General features: G+C 43.2%; 1 protein-coding gene across 1 annotated transcript in view; it reads right to left on the bottom strand.

Annotated features, from left to right (window-relative positions):
• LRCH2 (leucine rich repeats and calponin homology domain containing 2) overlaps positions 1 to 21302 on the bottom strand; it is a 61943-nt gene extending 40641 nt beyond the window's left edge. Inside the window, exon 1 of the mRNA XM_086619398.1 lies at positions 21032 to 21302. Coding sequence (XP_086475524.1) covers positions 21032 to 21302 — 271 coding nt within the window. The remainder of the gene's footprint in view (positions 1 to 21031) is intronic.
• Between the last annotated feature and the right edge of the window lie 322 nt (positions 21303 to 21624).

Genomic DNA, 21624 nt, shown 5'->3' with positions numbered 1-21624 from the left:
AAGTCATCAGTGTGCCTAGCAGTGGGGAAGGCCATGCACAGTGTGGTGCAGGTGCCCATCAAAAAAAATGGATGGGTACAATGAAACATCACCTTCCAGTGGCACTATTTTTGGAAGTAGCCTCGACTTTGGTTCCTGAAGTCTACAACATGTGTGATTTGTGAGCTAACTGGCTATCACTCCATTGTTCCATCATTTCTAAGAAACATTCTCAAGCTGAAGTATCCCAAAGCCTTCCTTTAGATCAGGGTATCCACTGTTGACACTGAATTCTGCAAACTCTAGCTGCAAGAGGCAGAAAGAGAAAAATTTAGGTTGCAGGACTAGCATTCTTAATTAACTGAATGAAAAATTGAATAATGTTAACTAAAACTAAACATCCCAATTGAAATTAAAAAGCTTATTAAAAATAATTTAGCATACCTTAAGAAAGTTTTCATAATAATGAGGTTTGTTTTCTGTTTTCCAGCACATCAATTTTCAAAACATTATAGAAAAATGGCAGCTTTCACAGGAAAGAATTTTCTGCAAAACCCTTTTTAGTTTAAACAAAGGCTCACTTACACGAATATTCAGCAGAGTGGGATAACTGCGTGCAGAAGAAATGGATGCAGTTTTATTGCCGGCACAGTTCTACAGCCTCCACCATACGATGAACACTCACTCTTTGATACACTCCCACTCTGAAGAAATCAGCTCTAAGGCTCTTCCTGATTTCGTTTTATCAGCACTGGAAAGATAACTGAAGGCTAGTACGAAGATCTAGCCCACAAATGACAGTAATCCACCCTATTGCCACTGATCCCAAGAGCAATATTCTAGGTGATATCTGAACTGGAAGATTCGAGAGCATCATGAAAATTCTGACACACCCCAACCACATGTCTTGGAGAGACACAGGTTAACAAACAGCTTTGCCATTTCTTCCGCAGAAATAAAACTCGGAGGTGGGACAGACAAACACTATTGTGTGCACCAACTCTCTGCTCTGGACAATGAGTGCACCAGGAGGTGTAGTACTCAACAGGAAATCTAAAACCAGCTGTGGTTTCCAGCCTGGCCTGACCAAAAAAAAAAAATCACATTAGCACAGTGTGGCTGATGTCCCTTAGTGTACTCTTGTACAAAACCCATATGATTTCACATTAGAAAAAATATTAAAAAATGGTGAAATTGCTACGTACTACTGTTGAAAATGCTTCCCTGCAAACAATGCCTTAAGATACTGTGGGGCACGGATTTCACTTTTCCATTATGACAGCCATTATAAAAGCCAGAAGTTCTATTAAAATAGGAAATTACATCCATTGTCTGTCAATAATAAAATAAAAAAAAAAAAGTAAATAAAGAGTTGGAAGATGGTATGACTTCTCTTCCAAGCAATTTTTCATTTATTCATTGCAAAGCAGTTTTATAATAGTCCCCAGGGTTCAGATCTTCCTAAAGAGAAAGACTGAAGTGTACACGGTTTTCTGCAACATTTACATCAAATGTACTTACAGCTTTTTAAAACAAGTAATGATATTCTTAATCCAAACTGAAAAATTACTTCTACTCCAGAAATGCTTCTACAATGAGTAAAAAATTTATGAGTTCATTTATCATGCTAAATAAAACGTACATGTGAAGCTTATGCCATTTAGGTTCCTTTTGAAGACTAATAACCCAATGCACAGCTGAGAAAACATTGCAAGAAAAAAGGAGAAAACTTTCAGAATAGAGTGCTCCTCTATAAACAAGACAGATTTCATCTCAATCAAAATGGAAGCACATCGCTGGCACTTAAAATGAGAATTGTTTTGTAAGGGTTAATAGACTGAAGCAAGGAAAGCTGCTAAATGCATAACCGCAGATGATATAAGATGACAACTCTACTAGAAGTGAGATTATGGGAATTCTATGCTTAACCAGTTTAGACTGGAAAACTCTAAATTGGGCTGTTATGCGAAGACTAGATAGAAGACACTATCCATGACTGCTCATGAATCACAGGGTATTTCAATTCACTACCTCCACAGAAACAACAACAGCGAGAAGTTCACCGTTACTAAGGTTAAATTTAAAAGGGGAACTACAAAAATATGAAGAAGTTGGTTGCAGCTTAGTTTCTTTTCAACAGGAAGAGTAAAGTCTTTACTGACTGTAAGACAACTATTAAAAGACTATACTGAAAGTTCGACAATATATTGAAAGTTCAAAAAGAAAGAATTTCAGGAAATCAGAGTTTGGAGGGGAAGCTATTAGAAGCAAAAAGGTATCTTGTCTAAATTTAAGCCACGATCAAAAGAAAAAAAAAGCTGAAGCTGCCAATTACAGCAGTGTACAGTAAGGCAGTCAAACAGCATTAACATCACGCTGCTTGCGCTTTTGCACTGTTCCCTAAGCATTCATTCCTGCTTACTATCAGAGGCATGCTGCTAGGAAAGACCAGCCTTTTATTTAATCTAGTACGATCATTTTTATATTCACACTTTGCACGCACTACATGTTGAATTTGAAATACAAGGTTTAGTTGGGAAATGTACACTTGAACCTCATCTTAATAAGATTTTTTTCATAAAAACATGGTGATCCATGATATTGGTGCTGGGTTGTTGCTTGCTCAAAGTGTTCCAAAATTTTATTTAGAAACTAGATAGAAAAGAAAACAATAACTCCCCCCCCCCAAAAAAAAAAAAAACAAACACGAGATCTGCTCTCCTAACTTTTAATACATATAAATTTTCCTACTCAGTTTTTCTAGTAATGCTTCAGCCAAGTCTAAGCTAAAAAACACCTAAGCACAACAGTAATTATACAATTAGTCCTACAGAAGTCAACGAATATATAAAATTAAAAGTGTTCAGACCTGATCCTAAAGTGATTGTTAATTCACTGGCCAGCCTAATGGTACTGAAGAAATACAGGCAGGAAAGTGTTCTTGCTGAATGTAACACACCAAAACCACCTTATGACCACATGTCCCGCCAACTATTCTGCAAATAGCCCCTCTTTCTTCTTCTCCCATCTCAAACAGAAAGACAAGTCTCCCCTCTCGAGGAGGGACCTATAAAGAGATAATTACCAGATCTGCATTCTACCTGATGAAGTTCCAAGAGTGACATCAGCAATGCAGACATAACTAAAGCTTTACTAATGTGTCACCTTCTCCCCCAAGTACGGGCATTCCATTTCAAACACCTTCAACTTCACAATCAGCCATGGCAAATGATGGACGTTATTTATACCACAGAATTCAAGGAACAGGAGACAGAATACAAAATTTAAGAAATTAAGTTCTGTTGCACAAAGATATTTCAGATGCTGAAATGCCAAAATAATTGAAAGGCATCAGCCAGCAAATGCATGCATTTCCCTGTATATCTAAGGAGGAGGAAGAGAAGTTAAATCCAAGCTGCCAAGCATTTAAGATTAATCATAAAGCAAAAATGCATGCATGAAATACAGTAAAATTTGTCAAAAAAAAACCCAACCCAAAAAAAACCACCACTAAGTCCTATGAGTATGAGTTACCCACCTTCTTCCAGGAATGGAGATTCCAGCATAGCAGAGAAAGAAAATACAAACCCAAAGCTTAAAAAGAGGTCAGCTTGCCAAAGCAGTCCGACATGTCATGTGCACTATGCCCACCAAGGGGGGCTCCTGGCATGCTGGGGTCAACTTCCAAAGCCCTGCAATGTTATTATATACATGCAGTGGAGGGAATCTCTCACCTACTGCAGATGAACAACAACCCAGGCTGCAGAACTAGAGTCACAGAAACTCAAAGCTAGCTTTTCTGCTAGAGCAGAAAAAGACCTTTCGAATCTCCCAGTGTCGTTATTGTTGATGACTGTGGCTCAACAAGTAATTCCTCAGCAGTTGCTTAAGTTCATTAGCTCCCATTCTATTTTTTGTTATACTAGCACAGTTTGCACAGCCATGTCACAAAAAAGTGCTAGTTTAGTCCTCAGGAGAATGTTCCAAGACTGTGCAACTCCCTTTCAGGTGTATTTTCGCACTGTCATTAGTCTTGCCACCATCTTTACTGGGAACAATTAAGTGGAGATGCTAATAAATTTTACTAAAAAGAAACACTGATGAGCTAGCATTAAACTTGGATTATCCACATCTGAAAACATCATCCTTAATTTTACTTCTCTCAGTATCAAGCTTCCAAAGACCTTGAAGAGCTGCTTAACAACTCACAAGTGTTTGAACAAAACGGTTCAGAAAATAAACCTCCTTTTATTACATTCTCCTCCTTCCTTGTTTTAGCAATCCTGCTTTGAGAACTAAAAAGGTAACAAAAACATGGAAATAGTATATAGTAGTTGTTCATTAGCAAACTGATGCTCCCAGTTTCTGATGTGGTATTTGAGTAGTGAATATCTACATAATCTACTATCATTAGCTGGAGGGAAGGGATGCCATCCAGAGGGACCTTGACAGGCTGGAGAGGTGGGCCTGTGTGAACCTCATGAAGTTCAACAAGGCCAAGTGCAAGGTCCTGCACATGAAGTGGAGCAATCTCAAGCACAAGTACAGGCTGGGCGGAGAATGGATTGAGAGCAGCCCTGAGGAAAAGGACTTGGGAGTGCTGGTGGATGAGAAGCTCAACATGAGCCGGCAATGTGCGCTGGCAGCCCAGAATGCCAACCGTGTCCTGGGCTGTATCAAAAGGAGCGTGGCCAGCAGGTCGAGGAAGGGGATTCTGCCCCTCTACTCTGCTCTCGTGAGACCCCACCTCGAATACTGTGTTCAGCTCTGAAGTCTCCAACACAAGAAGGATATGGAGCTGCTGGAGCGAGTCCAGAGGAGGGCCACAAAGATGATCCAAGGGCTGGAGCACCTCTGCTATGAAGACAGGCTGAGAGAGTTGGGGCTGTTCAGCCTGGAGAAGAGAAGGCTCTGGGGTGATCTTATCACAGCCTTACAGTACATAAAGGGGCTACAGAAAAGCTGGAGAGGGACTTTTTACAAGGGCATGTAGTGACAGGACAAGGGGCAATGGATTTAAATGGAAAGAGGGGAGATTTCGATTAGATATACGGAAGAAATTCTTCACTCAGAGGGTGGTGAGGCACTGGAACAGGTTGCCCAGAGAAGCTGCAGATGCCCCATCCCTGGAAGTGTTCAAGGCCAGGTTGGACGAGGCTTTGGGCAACCTGGTGTAGTGGAGGGTGTCCCTGCCCATGGCAGGGGGGTTGGAACTAGATGATCTTTGAGGTCCCTTCCAACCCAAACCATTCTATGATTCTATGATTAGTCTTTAGTGAAATCACTAAGATGACCCTTGTTTTCTACATTGTTTAAATCTTCACAAGAGTTATGTAAGCACTATATACATGACATGATCATTCTATGACTGAGCAACATGGATTCAGGAGTCAGCAGGTATTCAAAGGTACTATTTGAACTTACTGATCTTAAGCTGCAGTCTATAAGCCAAACATCAGTTACAAATTATGTATCTAAAAAAAGAGAAACATAAGAAAACAGCATGTTTTAAAGTCTACTAAATCTTGAGGCTCTTTGCCCAGTTTGTTGAGAAACTAAGAAAGGAAATACAAGATCTGGCTTTCATTACTAACCACAGAAACGGCACTTAGCAGGAACAAACCAATTTCCTTGTTTATGTAACACTTTCTTCAAGTCAGAAAAATTAATAACTGAGGCTTCTAGGAGAATCCAGAAAACATACCACTGAAAGACTGAAATATCACTGGAGATGCTCAAAACTCAACTGGACAGGGCCTCAAGCAACCTAACTGGACCTGTTCTGAGCAGGAGTCTGTCCTAGATGAACTAGGAAGATCTCTTTCAACCTACATAATTAGAGGATATAAAATTACAAGTTTTTTGTATTACAGGAGTATAACCACAGAATCATAGAATGGTTAGAGTTGGAAGGGACCTCAAAGATCATCTAGTTCCAACCCCCCTGCCATGGGCAGGGACACCCTCCACTACACCAGGTTGCTCAAAGCCTCGTCCAACCCGGCCTTGAACACTCTCAGGGATGGGGCATCTACAACTTCTCTGGGCAACCTGTTCCAGTGCCTCACCACCCCCTGAGTGAAGAATTTCTTCCGTATATCTAATCGAAATCTCCCCTCTTTCCATTTAAATCCATTGCCCCTTGTCCTATCACTACATGCCCTTGTAAAAAGTCCCTCTCCAGCTTTCCTGTAGGCCCCCTTTAAGTAGTGGAAGGCTGCTAGAAGATGACCTCAGAGCCTCCTCTTCTCCAGGCTGAACAGCCCCAACTCTCTCAGCCTGTCTTCATAGCAAAGGTGCTCCAGCCCTTGGATCATCTTTGTGGCCCTCCTCTGGACTCGCTCCAGCAGCTCCATGTCCTTCTTATGTTGGGGGCCCAGAGCTGAACACAGTATTCGAGGTGGGGTCTCATGAGAGCAGAGGAGAGGGGCAGAATCCCCTTCCTCGACCTGCTGGCCACGCTCCTTTGGATGCAGCCCAGGATACGGTTGGCTTTCTGGGCTGCCAGTGCACACTGCCAGCTCGTGTTGAGCTTCTCATCCACCAGCACTCCCAAGTCCTTTTCCTCAGGGCTGCTCTCAATCCATTCTCCGCCCAGCCTGCACTTGTGCTTGGGATTGCCCCGACCCACGTGCAGGACCTTGCACTTGGCCTTGTTGAACTTCATGAGGATCACACAGGCCCACCTCTCCAGCCTGTCAAGGTCCCTCTGGATGGCATCCCTTCCCTCCAGCGTGTCCACAACACCACACAACTTGGTGTCATCTGCAAACTTGCTGAGGGTGCACTCGATCACGCTGTCCATGTCACCAACAAAGATGTTAAATAGCACTGGCTTCAGTACTGACCCCTGAGGAACCCCACTTGTCACTGGCCTCCACTTAGACATTGAACTGTTGACCACAACTCTCTGAGTGCGACCATCCAGCCAATTCACCATCCAGCCAATTCCTTATCCACCGAGTGGTACATCCGTCAAATCCATGTCTCTCCAGTTTAGAGATAAGGATGTTGTGTGGGACAGTACCAAATGCTTTGCATAAGTCAGGTAGATGATGTCAGTGGCTCTTCCGTTATCCATCAATATTGTAACCTCATCATAGAAGGCCACCAAATTAGTCAGGCAGGATTTACCCTTAGTGAAGCCATGTTGGCTGTCACCAATCATCTCCTTATTTTCTAGGTGCCTTAGCATAGTCGCCAGGAGGATGTGTTCCATGATCTTTCTGGGCACAGAGGTGAGACTGAGTGGCCTGTAGTTCCCTGGGTCTTCTTTTTTCCCCTTTTTAAAGATGGGGCTATGTTTCCCCTTGTCCAGTCAGTGGGAACTTCACGAGACTGCGACGACTTCTGAAGTATAATGGATAGTGGCTTAGCAACTTCATCTGCCAGTTCCCTCAGGACCCGCGGATGCACCTCATCAGGTCCCATGGACTTGTGCACCTTCAGGTTCTTTAGATGGTCTCGAACCTGATCTTCTCCTACAGTGGGTGGTTCTTCGTTCTCCCAGTCCCTGCCTTTGCCTTCCGTGACTTGGGCAGTGCAGCTGAAGCTCTTGCCAGTGAAGACTGAGGCAAAGAAGTCATTGAGAACCTCAGCCTTCTCCATATCTCGGGTAGCCAGGTCCCCCGTTTCCTTCTGGAGAGGGCCTTCGTTTTCCCTAGATCTCTTTTTATCACTGACATATCTATAGAAGCCTTTCTTGTTGCCTTTGATGTCCCTGGCCAGATTTAACGCTATCAGGGCTTTAGCTTTCCTAACCTGATCTCTGGTTGCTCAGACAATTGCTCTGCATTCTTCCCAGGCTACCTGTCCTTGCTTCCACTCTCTGTAGGCCTTCTTTTTGTGTCCGAGTTGGACCAGGAGATCCTTGTTCATCCAAGTAGGCCTGCTGGTGTTCCTACCTGACTTTCTCTTTGTTGGGATGCTCCTGAGCTTGGAGGAAGTGATCCTTGAATATTAACCAGCTTTCTTGGGCCCCTCTTCCCTCCAGGGCTTCATCCCATTGTGCTCTACCAAGGAGATCCCCGAAGAGGCCAAAGTCTGCTCTCCTGAAATCCAGGGTAGTGAGCTTGCTGAGCACCCTCCTTGCTTCCCTAAGAATCTTGAACTCCACCATTTCATGATCACTGCAGCCAAGGCTGTCCTTGAGCGTCATGTTCCCCACCAGCCCTTCTTCGTTAGTGGGAACAAGGTCCAGCAAAGCATCTCTCCTTGTTGGTTCCTCTACCACTTAGAGAAGGAAGTTATCACCAATGCATTCCAGGAACCCCCTGAATTGCCTGTGTCCTGCTGTGTTGTCCCCCCAAGAGATATCAGGGTGGTTGAAGTCCCCCATGAGGACCAGGGCTCGTGAACGTGAGGCAGCTCCTATCTGTCTGTAGAGGGCCTCATCCACCCAGTCCTCCTGGTCAGGTGGTCTGTAGCAGACCCCTACTACTATGTCCCCTGTCCCTGCTCTCCCTTTAATCCTAACCCATAAGCTCTCAGTCAGGACCTCATTCGTCCCCAGGTGCAGCTCCACGCACTCCAGCTGGTCTGTGACATAACCGGCAACCCCTCCTCCTCTTCTCCCCTGCCTATCCTTCCTAAAGAGACTGCATCCTTCCACTCTGACACTCCAGTCATAGGATTCATCCCACCATGTCTCCGTGATGCCAATAAGATCGTATTCCAACAGGCACGCACACACTTTAACTCCTCTTGCTTATTCCACATGCTGCTTATTCCCCATTTATCCTAGTACTTTTTGCGTATTTCAAATATCAGTCCTTGTGATGGTAAAGAAGAAAACTAAAGATGCATCGAAAAAGCCAAGTGTGCTTAAATACGTATCTGCTTCCTATAAAGGGTTATAATTCTGCCAGCCATGAATTTTGATGGCAGCACTAATGAAACACAAGTCTTCATTTGGAGCTTTCAAATACAGTTACGAAAGAAAAGAAAAACAAAGACAAAACAACAGAATCCCCCCAAACAAAGTTACATTCACCTAAAAAAAAAAAATCACCAATGTGTATGCTGTGTCCAGTTTGCCAGAAAGAAAGTGAACACACTACAGTGTGATTTAAGCACCCTGCTCCTATGCTGTTATCCAGTATAGGGAAACAAATAACAACAACAAAAATCAACAGCTAGATTTGGTGGGAGAGAGACTATTCAAGAGGCTTTTCTCTCATAGATTCTGATCACAAGTTCTTTGCATAAGCTAATTAAGCTTTCCATTGCATTAAGCACTTTCTGTTACAACTGAAACAGAACCAGGTTTCTGAAACTACTGATTCATCACGATTTACAGAAACCTCAGGAGAAGGAACTCTTAAGCTTGCCAAGCTTACATCAAAAGGGATGTCCTCTAGCACCTCCAGCATTCCCCTCAAACTCCACATAGCCTACTTGCAGGTTTAGAGTCTAAATCTTAATGTTAATGCACAACTAGTGTTGTTAAACATAGAAATTTTTAAAAATTTTCCTTTGAAAAGGAAAAGAGAAGCCTGGTTAAATAAATAACTAATATCAGAATTCTTAATATTTACTTAGGTAGCAAAATTCAGCATTGAACAATTAAAATATGTCCAAATGTAGAATGATTGTGCGTACTGATATAAACAGCAACCACTTCCGTTGCAAAATAGACAAAAAATTTTTAGAATTTACTGACAAAGAATGTCAAAAAATACCGCAAAATAATTTCTGCATGTACCTACGTCATTTCACATACAAATGTGTGTTTGCTCTCCAACATTAAGAGCTAGGGTGAAGGACCACACAGAACAAACTGAGCACCCATCAGTTCTTATGCACAATAAAGAAATTGATCTACCTGTCAGACACCGATGGCTCTCAAGAAACTAAACTGAACAATGTACTCTCCTTGTCACAAGAAAAGTTAGGTACATTTAAAGTCTGTTGTTAAAAGCTTACATAGTAACATGTAAATTTATTTTTATTGTTGTGTACACTCTTACATAAAATAGAAGCACAGTCTCTCTTCATCTAATCCTTGTGGTTGCTATGTATTTTAATTGACATATCAAAATCACATAGAATAGACAAAAACTCTCAACTGGTTCATAAGCCCCATAAACAGTCATTATGGAATCACAAACAGCAGGATTTGCATGCTGCAGCACAGTCTTCCCACAAATGGGAAGCAATTTTTTAATAGAAGACACAGGCACAACTCGTTATGAAGTTACACCTGAGCATTTAACACTGATGTTTTACTTTCAAAAAATATTAGGCACAAGTAGAACATAAGATTTCACATGTAAGTATTTAATGCCACATAAAAGATCATCCTCTAAATATTTTTTTTGTAATGCAACATTGTCACAGTTGCAGTTTAATACCAAATCACCTGGAATAGTAACTGCAAAACCTGTATCTGGAAAAGCTCCCTCAAACTAATGAAAGTTTTAGAAGAGCCTTTTTAACCTGAGCATGGAGTCAATGTGCAGAAAGATTAAATCACTTGAAATTTCTACAGAAGCAAAAGATCATTTTAAGAAACAAGCTTTTTGGTGTCCCTGCTCAAAAGGACTTGCTTTAGAAACTGTATGGCTAGAATTTTCACATTTAAACAAACTTAAATGATGTTATGAGAACTTCAACATGACACCAAATTGTGTGCTGTTGTGGACACACTGGAGGGAAGGGATGCCATCCAGAGGGACCTTGACAGGCTGGAGAGGTGGGCCTGTATGAACCTCATGAAGTTCAACAAGGCCAAGTGCAAGGTCCTGCACATGGGTCAGGGCAATCCCAAGCACAAGTGCAGGCTGGGCAGAGAATGGATTGAGAGCAGCCCTGAGAAAAAGGACTTGGGAGTGCTGGTGGATGAGAAGCTCAACATGAGCCGGCAATGTGCGCTGGCAGCCCAGAAAGCCAACCATATCCTGGGCTGCATCCAAAGGAGCGTGGCCAGCAGGTCGAGGGAGGGGATTCTGCCCCTCTCCTCTGCTCTCGTGAGACCCCACCTCGAATACTGTGTTCAGCTCTGGAGTCCCCAACACAAGAAGGACATGGAGCGAGTCCAGAGGAGGGCCACAAAGATGATCAGAGGGCTGGAGCATCCCTCCTGTGAAGACAGGCTGAGAGAGTTGGGGCTGTTCAGCCTAGAGAAGAGAAGGCTCCAGGGTGATCTTATAGCAGCCTTTCAGTACTTAAAGGGGGCCTACAGGAAAGCTGGAGAGGGACTTTTTACAAGGGCATGTAGTGATAGGACAAGGGGCAATGGATTTAAATGGAAAGAGGGGAGATTTCGATTAGATATAAGGAAGAAATTTTTCACTCAGAGGGTGGTGAGGCACTGGAACAGGTTGCCCAGAGAAGTTGTAGATGCCCCATCCCTGGGAGTGTTCAAGGCCGGGTTGGATGAGGCTTTGGGCAACCTGGTGTAGTGGAGGGTGTCCCTGCCCATGGCAGGGGGGCTGGAACTAGATGATCTTTGAGGTCCCTTCCAACTCTAACCATTCTATGATTCATCTTCACGATTAATATTCCAGTAGCTTATAATTAAAAAAAAATTGAAGGACAAATCTTACAACACACTTTGCATTTTCAGTAGTGCTACACGTGCAGCTAGTTCTACTTCTGTGTTTTCCACTGTTGCTTCCTATTTATCTTACGGACAATTTCGTGAGGATTTCACTTTCACATACTTCTCTAGCTTTAGCGTACTGTATTTAACTAGTAACTCATAAGCGAATACACTGGCATTTCAAAACGGAGATTCATCCAGCCACATTACTCGATTCTTTACTTTTTGAAAATGCCAACTCAAGTCAAAGGCACAAAACAGTGCTGGGAACAGAGAACAGACAGTTATTTCGTTGCATACCCATAGCTTGGTACTGCATGCAGTTCCTGGCTTACCTTGAAAAGATGCAGTACAACATAGACAAAGAGTATATGCACACACGAGTATTATTCAGTATGAGAGGAGATTATACAGAATAGGTTTCATCAGCCTGGAAAAGATAACTGAGGACACAATCTATTTTCTTTATTTTCAGTAAAAATCTGGGGCTGCAAAGGAAGTTACCAAGTAACAGGTTAAAAAGATCATTATTAGCTTTTCATAGAGAATGATATAGATAGGCTACATGCACCCTTTATATCAATAGTCATGTCCAATTTATGTATTAGAAAAATATTATTCTAGTATATAGTGTGTATATATATAATTTTCTGTATTTTGTTTCTATTTATGTAGTACATAATCCTACATATAACTACAATCAGAGAGACTGCACATAAATAAGGACCAGCACCTCTTCCCAAGCACCTACTACACCAGGGAATACAGCGGGAGACAGCAGCAAAGATAAAAAGAATAGTGTGACAGTAATTTGGCAGTAAAGGAAGTAATAGTCAGAAGTTTCTGAAACTGAAAGCAGAAAGAGCACTGATACAGACCTGCAGCTTTTATGCAGTCACAAAATTGTAGCACGCATGGATGAGAAACTCAGGACTTCTGAGCAAGTTCAGAAATAGTATAAAGGCGGTGCTTCCTTGGCACCAACGTGACCACTGTTTAATAGCTAGAGAGAGATGAAAAAACCTCCAGGAAAACTTTGGCCAGCTTAACAGTTTCCAGTGCATGCTTAATCATTTATTCAAGGCTTTTACCAGATGCAATGTCTGCTTGTATGCTACTAAAGTGAAACACAGTACTGGTCAATCACTTTAGCACGGTCCATGTTTCTCACAGCAATACACCATCAAATATTTTAACACAGGGCTGCTCCATATTAGAGAGAAGCTAACCATATTTTCACGTTGCTTCTCAATTTCTGCTTCTGTTTCTCCTTTGAGATGCTTAAAAGAAAGAAAAACACTCCCCAAGACTGTAGGTGGCTACAAGCAGCTTTTACTTTTTTTCCAACTGGGTGTTTGACAGAGCACAGCACAGCTTCTATTTTTGGGAAAGAGATATTACAGAGATATCATAAAGTGGTGTTCGGATTTTAAATGCAACAATTGAACATTTAGGAAATACCTGCTTTATGGCTAACCTACATACTCAGTCTGTGTGGTTAAAGAAACAAATGAAGAAACTGTACATGGCCACGTAATTCAAGTTTCTTGACCAGAACAGAGGGAAGATGATACAGGCAGCTAGAAACTGTATTTTACAGATTCTGAGTTCTTGGCTTTTCAAGCTAAACTACTTGCACTCCTAAACTTCTAGCGCTACTAAAGAAAAAAATCCTTTTTAAAAAAAATATCTTAACCCTCCAGGGATTTAAAGAAAAAAAAGCATCCTGTCAGATCAAACCACAGCTCTTCCATGTGAAATACATGTTTCTGTAACTGGAACAGACCAACAGTTGTCTCTCACAAACTTTACCACCAGCGAGGAAGGATTGAGATCCAGCACATTGGCTTTGAACTCAAGGTAGCCTCTTGAGGAATCCACTATTCCAGCCCATCCTCATTGAGCCTAGTGTACACCGGACACATCTACATTGAAAGTGTCTAAACTGGCAGTTCAGTTCGAGCAATTCTTGTTTTTCATGTAAGTTGTCTCCACTCGCCACATGTTGGTTGAGGTACATGAGGTTTTTCCTGAAATTTGCACCTAAACCAGAAGCTCTGATCTTAAAGGTTGGAAAAACTGAGGGCATGCCACTGCCGACCTGCTGCACACCAACGCAGGGATGAAACCAGCAGATGAATTCAGGAAATCCCTAACCATGTTTCCCACATGAGAAGGGTCCAGGCATTTCCAACACAAAATAGCACACTGCTCCAACTCCTGCGTATGTGTGATCAATTATTTTAGCAGAGCATGATTAAAACAAAAAGTAAAGAGCACATTACCACGAGGAGCGTATAGTTTACTCCTTAAACTGGCATATGAAGGGGTAAATCGGCACACCAACTGGCTATTCAGTCAAGAGGACATTACTGCATATCAAGGATCATCCTCCTCTCCACTTCTAAAGGCATCTTGTTATCACAAATCTTTTATAGTTTGAAATGGTAAGCAGCAAATCCCACAGGAAGCTTACTTGTTTCCCTAAACAACATGGTACTTTAGCATTTAGTCTAGACTATAATTCTTAAAACAGCTTACTACCAGAAAGAGCGAAATGTTTTCCCAACAAGTCAGCAAGACTTATTAAGCCAGTGTATTATAGCACAGGGTATCTTCCTCCCACTTAAATTGGCCATTATTTATTGGTTTAATTCTGCCAATTTTTTTTTGATTTTGAAATTTTTAAATTCCAAGTTTCAGTTTCTCATTATTGTAACTCTTTCACAGAAAAGTAATATATGGGAAAATAATCATCATTCATAAATGAAGCAAAGTCTGAGATTGTTAAGGATTAATAAAATACACACAAAACTCCCAAGTAAAACTGCTTCTGTTAGTTTCTGTATGCTCAGTTATACACATCCAAGGCCTTTGCCCTGAAGGGCTTCCAATCTAAATAGACATGAGGCAGACGAAAGGCTACAACCCATCAACTGTAACCAGTGTTTACTACATGACTTATCTTTTGTGATGATAAAATTGCTTGACACCGGATAAACTAAGCAGAAACATTTTTAAAGTAAGCCAGACTGCTGGAAGACAACACTGGAAAACACGGCGAATGAAGTTAAGGGTGAAGCAGAAAAAGCCCTGAAGAAAATGGGTAAGCTCACAGTCCACGAGCAGAAAGGGAAGGAGGTCCAGCGACAGCTACAGCGTGCTCTCTTGAGATACGAGGGCCGCTGCTGTAGCAACTTCAGCATCTGTTCTTATCTGCTTGTGCCTCCCGCCGACTCTGTCCTACTCGTGCCAGACTTCATGGCAGCATTTAAGGATGGCTGTAGCCACTTCCACCAGCTTAAAAATGAGATCTAATATCACTCGTTACTGCATGTAATGATTTGAAGTGAACACACTTCCATAAACTTTTTAGTTCTAGGTCAGTCTTTAAAATACCAAGTTCTTATTCACTACATACTGGTTCCACCTATTGAAACAGTGGTGAAGTGACAAATTGAAGTAGATGTTTGGTTTAACACACAGATGGTCAGGGATTTGCTCACTGTGCAGTTACACCTGCTGGTCACCAGCCCACAAACAGGCCTGGTTCCTTCAAGCCTTTTAACTACAAAAACCTTTTTTGAAAAACTATACATTGACACTTGGGAACACATTAGTGATAATCATGTCTGCCAAGCAACAAAATACTTTAGTTCTGGAACAGAGAATACGATTTTTTTATTCCCCCCCAACATGCTATACCTTCTCTAGATCTGTCAGACCCAGCAGCAGACTCTCCCAGCAGCCAGCAAACAATCCCTGGTTAGCTGGCAGAATGATGAAAATCAGAGCGTTGGGCAGTCACAGGAAAGCAGACAATTTGGAAGTCTCTCCACGCTGTCACGTAGAACTTCTAGCACAAAAAAGATCTAGCCAGTATCTCTGCATTTTCTGTGGTATTCTAGCCTTCAGTCCCAATTCAGTTACCTTTTTGCTAAAGACACATTTATTTCAGCATTAAATGCCAGCCTCACCAGTAAAATTAATACATACTTTTGAATCCGCTCCAACAAAACTTCACAAGTCAAATAAGAAGATACGTTCAACAAACAAAAAAAAAAAGAAAAAGCAAAGGCTAGTCTATTTTTCTTATCACACAAGGTTTTGCAACACAATTCATGATCTGAACAAATTTGCCCACTCCTGAAATAATAAGTAACAAAGCAAAAATATGCATCACAAGAAGTTCTTTAGATCTATCAAAAGCAGAAATATCTCAGAGGTTAATTTTTTTTTTTTTTATATTCCAAGGCACAAAAATAGTCAATGTAGTGGCAAATTTAGTTTTGATGCATGGAGAATGCAAACAGTCAAAAAATTACACATTGCACATTTCTTGTACATCAGTACTTCAGATTAGGCCATAAAATGGATTTTTTTTTTTTTTAAGATTAGATTAAGACATTAGTTATATTCTTCATAATACAGTCCTTTTACACAGGCGAACTGATAATCAGTTAACTTCAACTCACTGAACTGAGACTTTTCCTAACACCTATAATCCTAAGTATCCTTAACAAGTATCTTTACTTTTATTCTTTACTTCTTCAGCAAGAAAGCTGCAGTCAACATACACAACTCATTTTCCCACAGCCCTAACACTGCATAGGCTATGGGAAACCACCGTAGGGCATTTTCACAATTACTTGTGTCACTTCCAGATTTTGCATCTGACACCTTTCTGAGCATAAACACTACCCCCTCCCTCCCCAAAAAAAACCCATATAATCTGAGTTTCTCTTTTCATTCAAATCTGAAGAAGCCATTACTGAAGAACCACATGCTTTTCAACATGTTTGATTTCTGGAATGTAATCTAGATTAAGGATATACATCATATATGAATGTTATTTTCTTAAGAGGAAAATTGGATTTGGTGTTGCTATTCAGTTACCTGCCATCACTTTAATCAACACTGGTACCACCATCAAAAATAACTTTATTCTGACAGGAAAATATAACTGGTTTAGAAGTGCATATTGTAAAGGCAGAAGAAGAGTATTATAAATTAACATTCTTATGCAATTTGCACTCAATATTAAGCTGTAGGGTTAGGGTTTTTTAATTCATAATCACATGAATTACTACATACTTTAGAATGGCCAGAAATATGATGTAAAAAAATCAACAAAGTCATGCAAATAATGCTAGCAACGTATTCTTAAACAGCAAGCGTGTATCCTCCTAACCCATCCCCTCACCAGACACATGCAGGAATCACAATGTGGAAACTCTGCCTGCGGTGCCAAGATTGTCATTGGCCATGACAGGAGGGCTCATTCTAAAGTCGTACTGGGAATACACTGGTGTTACTTCTCAGCTATATAAGAAGGTAGCAGGTGGTAAGAAAGGAGAAATTTCAAAGTTAATATATTTACAGGCAATCATTCACCTACTACTTAGAACTGCTTGGAGGTTCCCTCAGAATTCAAAATTTGGAATCAAGTTTGTTGTGACAAAGTCATAAACAAGTAAGCCTAAGGGCACCACTATACTTATCCAGAGCAAATAAATTGTTTCTTGAGCTGTCAGTCTAGTACCTTTCATATTTACTAAGTTCATGTTTTAAGAAGTGCTCACAAAAAAGGGGGGAAATTGCTGGAGGCATAGGTCAACTTAGTTCAGCATGGCAATATAGCACAGCAACCTATCTTAAAAAAAAAACAAACAAACAAACAACAAACAGAAAACACAACTCTTCAGCTAAGCAGACAGTGATTACATTGATGCAATATACTCAATTACTTAACTGCCAGGGGGCTAATGTTGCTCATGCAGTGAGAAGCAAAATTACACACGTTAATAAAATGACTGGAATATTCAATATACCTCTTGATACACCTCTCGATAGTTCATGACCTAGGATTTTTTTTTTTTTCAGAAGTTCATTTAACAGCAGCACAAGATCTGTTTGAATAGCCAGAAGACAAAATGAGGGAAACAATAAAGTAAGGGTTTTTTTGCCAAAGAGCTGCAATGACAAATCACGATTAAAAAAAAGATGACAAACATAAGGTCAGAGCTGAACAGTCAGATATCATCATTGTGCTTTTAGCTCAGCGTTAATTTTTGTCACATAATTTAAGATGCCAAAAATGTGCTACAGTATTTGCAAATTATGTACTGGCAAGCGATTACATAAGTTAAATATAAAACATGGCCAGACCTTGAACAAAAAATCCCAGGGTATTTTTGATAAAATTACAGCAGTTTTGTAGTACATGTACACAGTTTTGTGGGCACAGTATATACACACACACACACATATATATATGAACCTTACTAACTGTAGTGGTTTTACTTCAATCCTAGAAATAACTTTCTGTTATTTTATTGACTTCAAGGTAGAATATCCTGGATTTACAGTGACACTGTAGATCTTACTGCATAAGGGCTTGTCGTATGGAAAAGAAATTGTTTACATTCAGATTTGTCAGAGGGTTTTTTTTTAAATGTTTGCTTCAAGTACCACAGAACCAAATTTCAGAGTCAGTGACTTCGAACAGAAAGTGAAATATAGCAAAGATTTTTAACCCATGCCTCCATCTGCCATGCCTCAGCCTACAGCTATAACCTTACTGACAGGTACATTGTCATGTGAAACAGTGATAACTGCTACAATAAGCTGCTGCCAATAAGTGACTATTGCCTCTAAGGCAGGTGCTGATACTCCCTCAAGCTCTACGTCATACTGATACTCCGTAAAGGATGTCCACAATTCATCAGTAGAACACCATTTACCCACTTACCAAAAAAATTCTACAGATTAAGTCAAGATAAAGACTACAAACCTTTTGTTTACAAGCATACTTCGAAAGACATCTAAAATTTGTATTTCACAGAATTAATTTGTAAATCAGTGCTACGTTAAATCAGGATTGCTACAAGATGGTACTTCCATAGACCCACATTAACTATTCACAGAAGTTTTTTTACAGCAGCAAGCAATATGGCTTTTTTTTTTTCAGAGACTGCCCTTAAACATTTTCACACAATCTTTCATGATGAAAATTCAATCCTGATGGTAGTGGCTGGGCTCTGCTACATCATAAAAGACAAGATCACTACAGACAGCTTTTAATCAAATATTCTGAGATTCAAAATAAAACAACATAAAAATTAAACCCAAAATGCAATTAGTAATAAATAGAAGCAAACACAAAATATGGATCCTTGATGCACCTGCTTCAAGATACAGAAAAAGCCTTTTTAATAATAGATTGCCTATATAAAATGCTTCAATTTTAATGCTTTAGTTATTGAATATTTATACACAGAGTGACCTGCTATGTTGCTGAATAGATTTTTATCCTACTACAGGGAAAAAGAGCTATTAATTCATGAAACCTGTTTTTATTTTTATCTTGTGCTTCCATTATGAAATAACTAACACACTTTTACCTATCCCTATTTTACATTCCACATAGGGATGCATCACATGTGTCAGGGAAAAAAAAAAGCTAATAAACCACAAATCATTAGCAGGCTTGGTACTGGATGCAAAAATTGGATTTTAAAATCAGTCCTTCATAAATCCTACACTCCACACAACCTAATATATTGCAGAAGAACGAGTACATCATTATTTAACCCTCTGTATGAATGCAGCCCACAACAAAGAGCAACAGAATGAGTATTTGATAGACCAGGCATACAGGACTGTCAGAGATGGATAAGGTACCACAATGGATAGCCTCATATTCAAAACAATAAGCCAGTTATTCATAACCCATGAGGAAAAAAAAGCCCCAAAGCAAAAAAAAACCCAACAACCACACAACCACATACATCCACAGAATTAATTCACCCATGTAACATTTTGGAAATCCACTACTACTTGTGAACAAAAGATTAATATCTTATTAATATTTTGTTCTGGCACACTACTGAAAATGACACATTTTTAGCAACTAAATCCAGAAGTACATCAGAGATGCGCCAAAATATAACGGAACCCCCATAGAAAACGTAGGTTTATTTACCAGGAAACGTATAGAAAAATGTCTCCAAGTTTACTTCACCTGAAAGCCCGAGTAAATCCAGGCTCACACACACCTAAGCATTCACCAACACGGTGAATACATTAAGCTCTGACACGCACACTGCTAGATGTGCACACATCCCTCACTCGCACTTTTAACCATCTTCCTGCCAAGCCTGGAAGAAGGACCGACCGGAACACCAGGTAATTCACCGCGAGGGATTTGACACCCTTGGAGGTACAACCCAGCCACAGCACGGAGCTCTTATTCCCCGGAGCGAACTGAAGAGCCCCCCTCATCTGGCACCCCCTGTGCAAGCACACCAACTCACACCAACTACCAGTCCCCATCCTCACGACACGCACAGACACACAGACAGTTCCCTGTGGACACCCTCCGCCCTTGCACGCACACAGAGGCACCACCTTTCCTTCGCTGCACAAGCATGCATAGGCGAGAACCCCTCTCCTCGCTGCACGCAGGCAGCCCCGCTCCCCCCGCAGCACAGGCACACAGAGCACCCCCCCACCCCCCCACAGATACACACACACAGAGCACAACACCACTCCCACCCAGCACAACGACAGCCCGCGGTGTGCACGCACACACGGACAGGGTTTAGCGGGAGCCCCTCTCCCCGCAGAGCCCTGCCTTTGCACACACACACGCTGCTCCGCGCAGGCGCACGCTGCTGGGGGCCCCTCGCCCCCCACCCCCTCGGGCACACCGCAGCAGCACCCCTGCCTTTGCACGCACACACCGCAAGCAAGGTGTCCGCGGTGCACAGCCCACCACCACAGGAACGCTCCCCCCGGTAAGGACACGCAGCAGAACCAACCCCCCCAGGAGCACCCCACCAGTGCGCACCCCGTCTCCAGCCTCCCCGTCCCACTGCATGCGGGGGGAGCACCCTTACTGTCCCGCCCCTCCCCCAAAAATGGAAACCCCCCACTAGCCCCCGTTGCCCTCACACAGCGAGGGCCCCTACTCCTCCCCACCGCCACCACAGCAGCCCCCACGCACACTCCAAGACCCCCACTGCCACCACAGCGGTGGCTCCTTTAGTGCTTCTCCCCATTGCCACCGCACCAGCCCCGCCACTACATCTCTACCATCGCCACTACAGCGTGTGCCCCTCACTGCTCCCCCCGACCGCCACCACAGCAGATCTCCCCGCTGCATTCTCCCCATCGCCCTCACTGGGCACCCCTAGGCACCCCAATGCCCCCAGAGCAGGCCGCTGCCATGCCATCTCCCCCTCAACTGCCACCACAGCCCCCACCTCCCACAGCCCTTCTTCGCCACCACAGAAGACCCCTTCGCTGCATCCCCTCCACTTCCACCTTCCGCAGCTGGGCACCCACACTCCCCCACTGCCACCACGGGCCCCCCCCTTCCCACTGCTTATCCCCGACCGCCACCACAGCGGGGACGTCGTCCCCCCGCCCTCACAGCCGGGCCGGCCATCCGCCCCGCATCACCCCCGCAGCCGGGCCCCGTCACGCCTCACAGCCGGAGACTCTCACCCGCTTGCGTGGTGTCGCTGAGGTCGTAGCCGCTGCCGGGGAAGTCGCGCAGCTTCCTCCCACTGAGGCAGAGGATGCCCGAGCTGCCCGCCTCCTCCAGGGCCCGGTCCAGGCTGCGCACGGTGTGCGACTGCGGCAGAGTCGCCGCGCCCCAGTGCGGCCCGGCCGAGAAGGAGAGAGTGAGGTGAGCGGGGATCCCCAGCCCCCCCGGGCCGTTGCCGTTGCCCCCGCCGTTGCCGCCGCCGCCACCGCCCCCCTGCCCGGCCGCCATCTTCGCGCGGCGCTGACGAGCCCCACAATAACAACAGCCGGGACGGCCGCGCCGCCACTGCGCAGGCGCCGCCGGACCCGCAGGGGGCAGGGGGGGCCGCGGGAGGGGGCCGTGGCGGAGGGGGCGTGGCGTCTGCGCGCCCCTGGGCCGCGCTCACCAATCCGCGGCGGCAGGGGCGGTGGGGCGTGGCTCCCCGAGGAGGTGTTGGCCAATGAAGGGCCAAGCGCGTGAGGAGGGGCGGGGCGGTCTGTGGCAGGCGGGCGCGTTCGGGGGCCGGTGCCGCCCGCAGGGCTGCGGCGGGACGGGACGGGGCGCGCTCGCT

The sequence above is a fragment of the Tauraco erythrolophus genome, chromosome 13 (genome assembly GCF_009769465.1).
Source record: "Tauraco erythrolophus isolate bTauEry1 chromosome 13, bTauEry1.pri, whole genome shotgun sequence".
Lineage (NCBI taxonomy): Eukaryota > Metazoa > Chordata > Aves > Musophagiformes > Musophagidae > Tauraco > Tauraco erythrolophus.
This window is presented reverse-complemented; position numbering and strand designations above follow the sequence as displayed.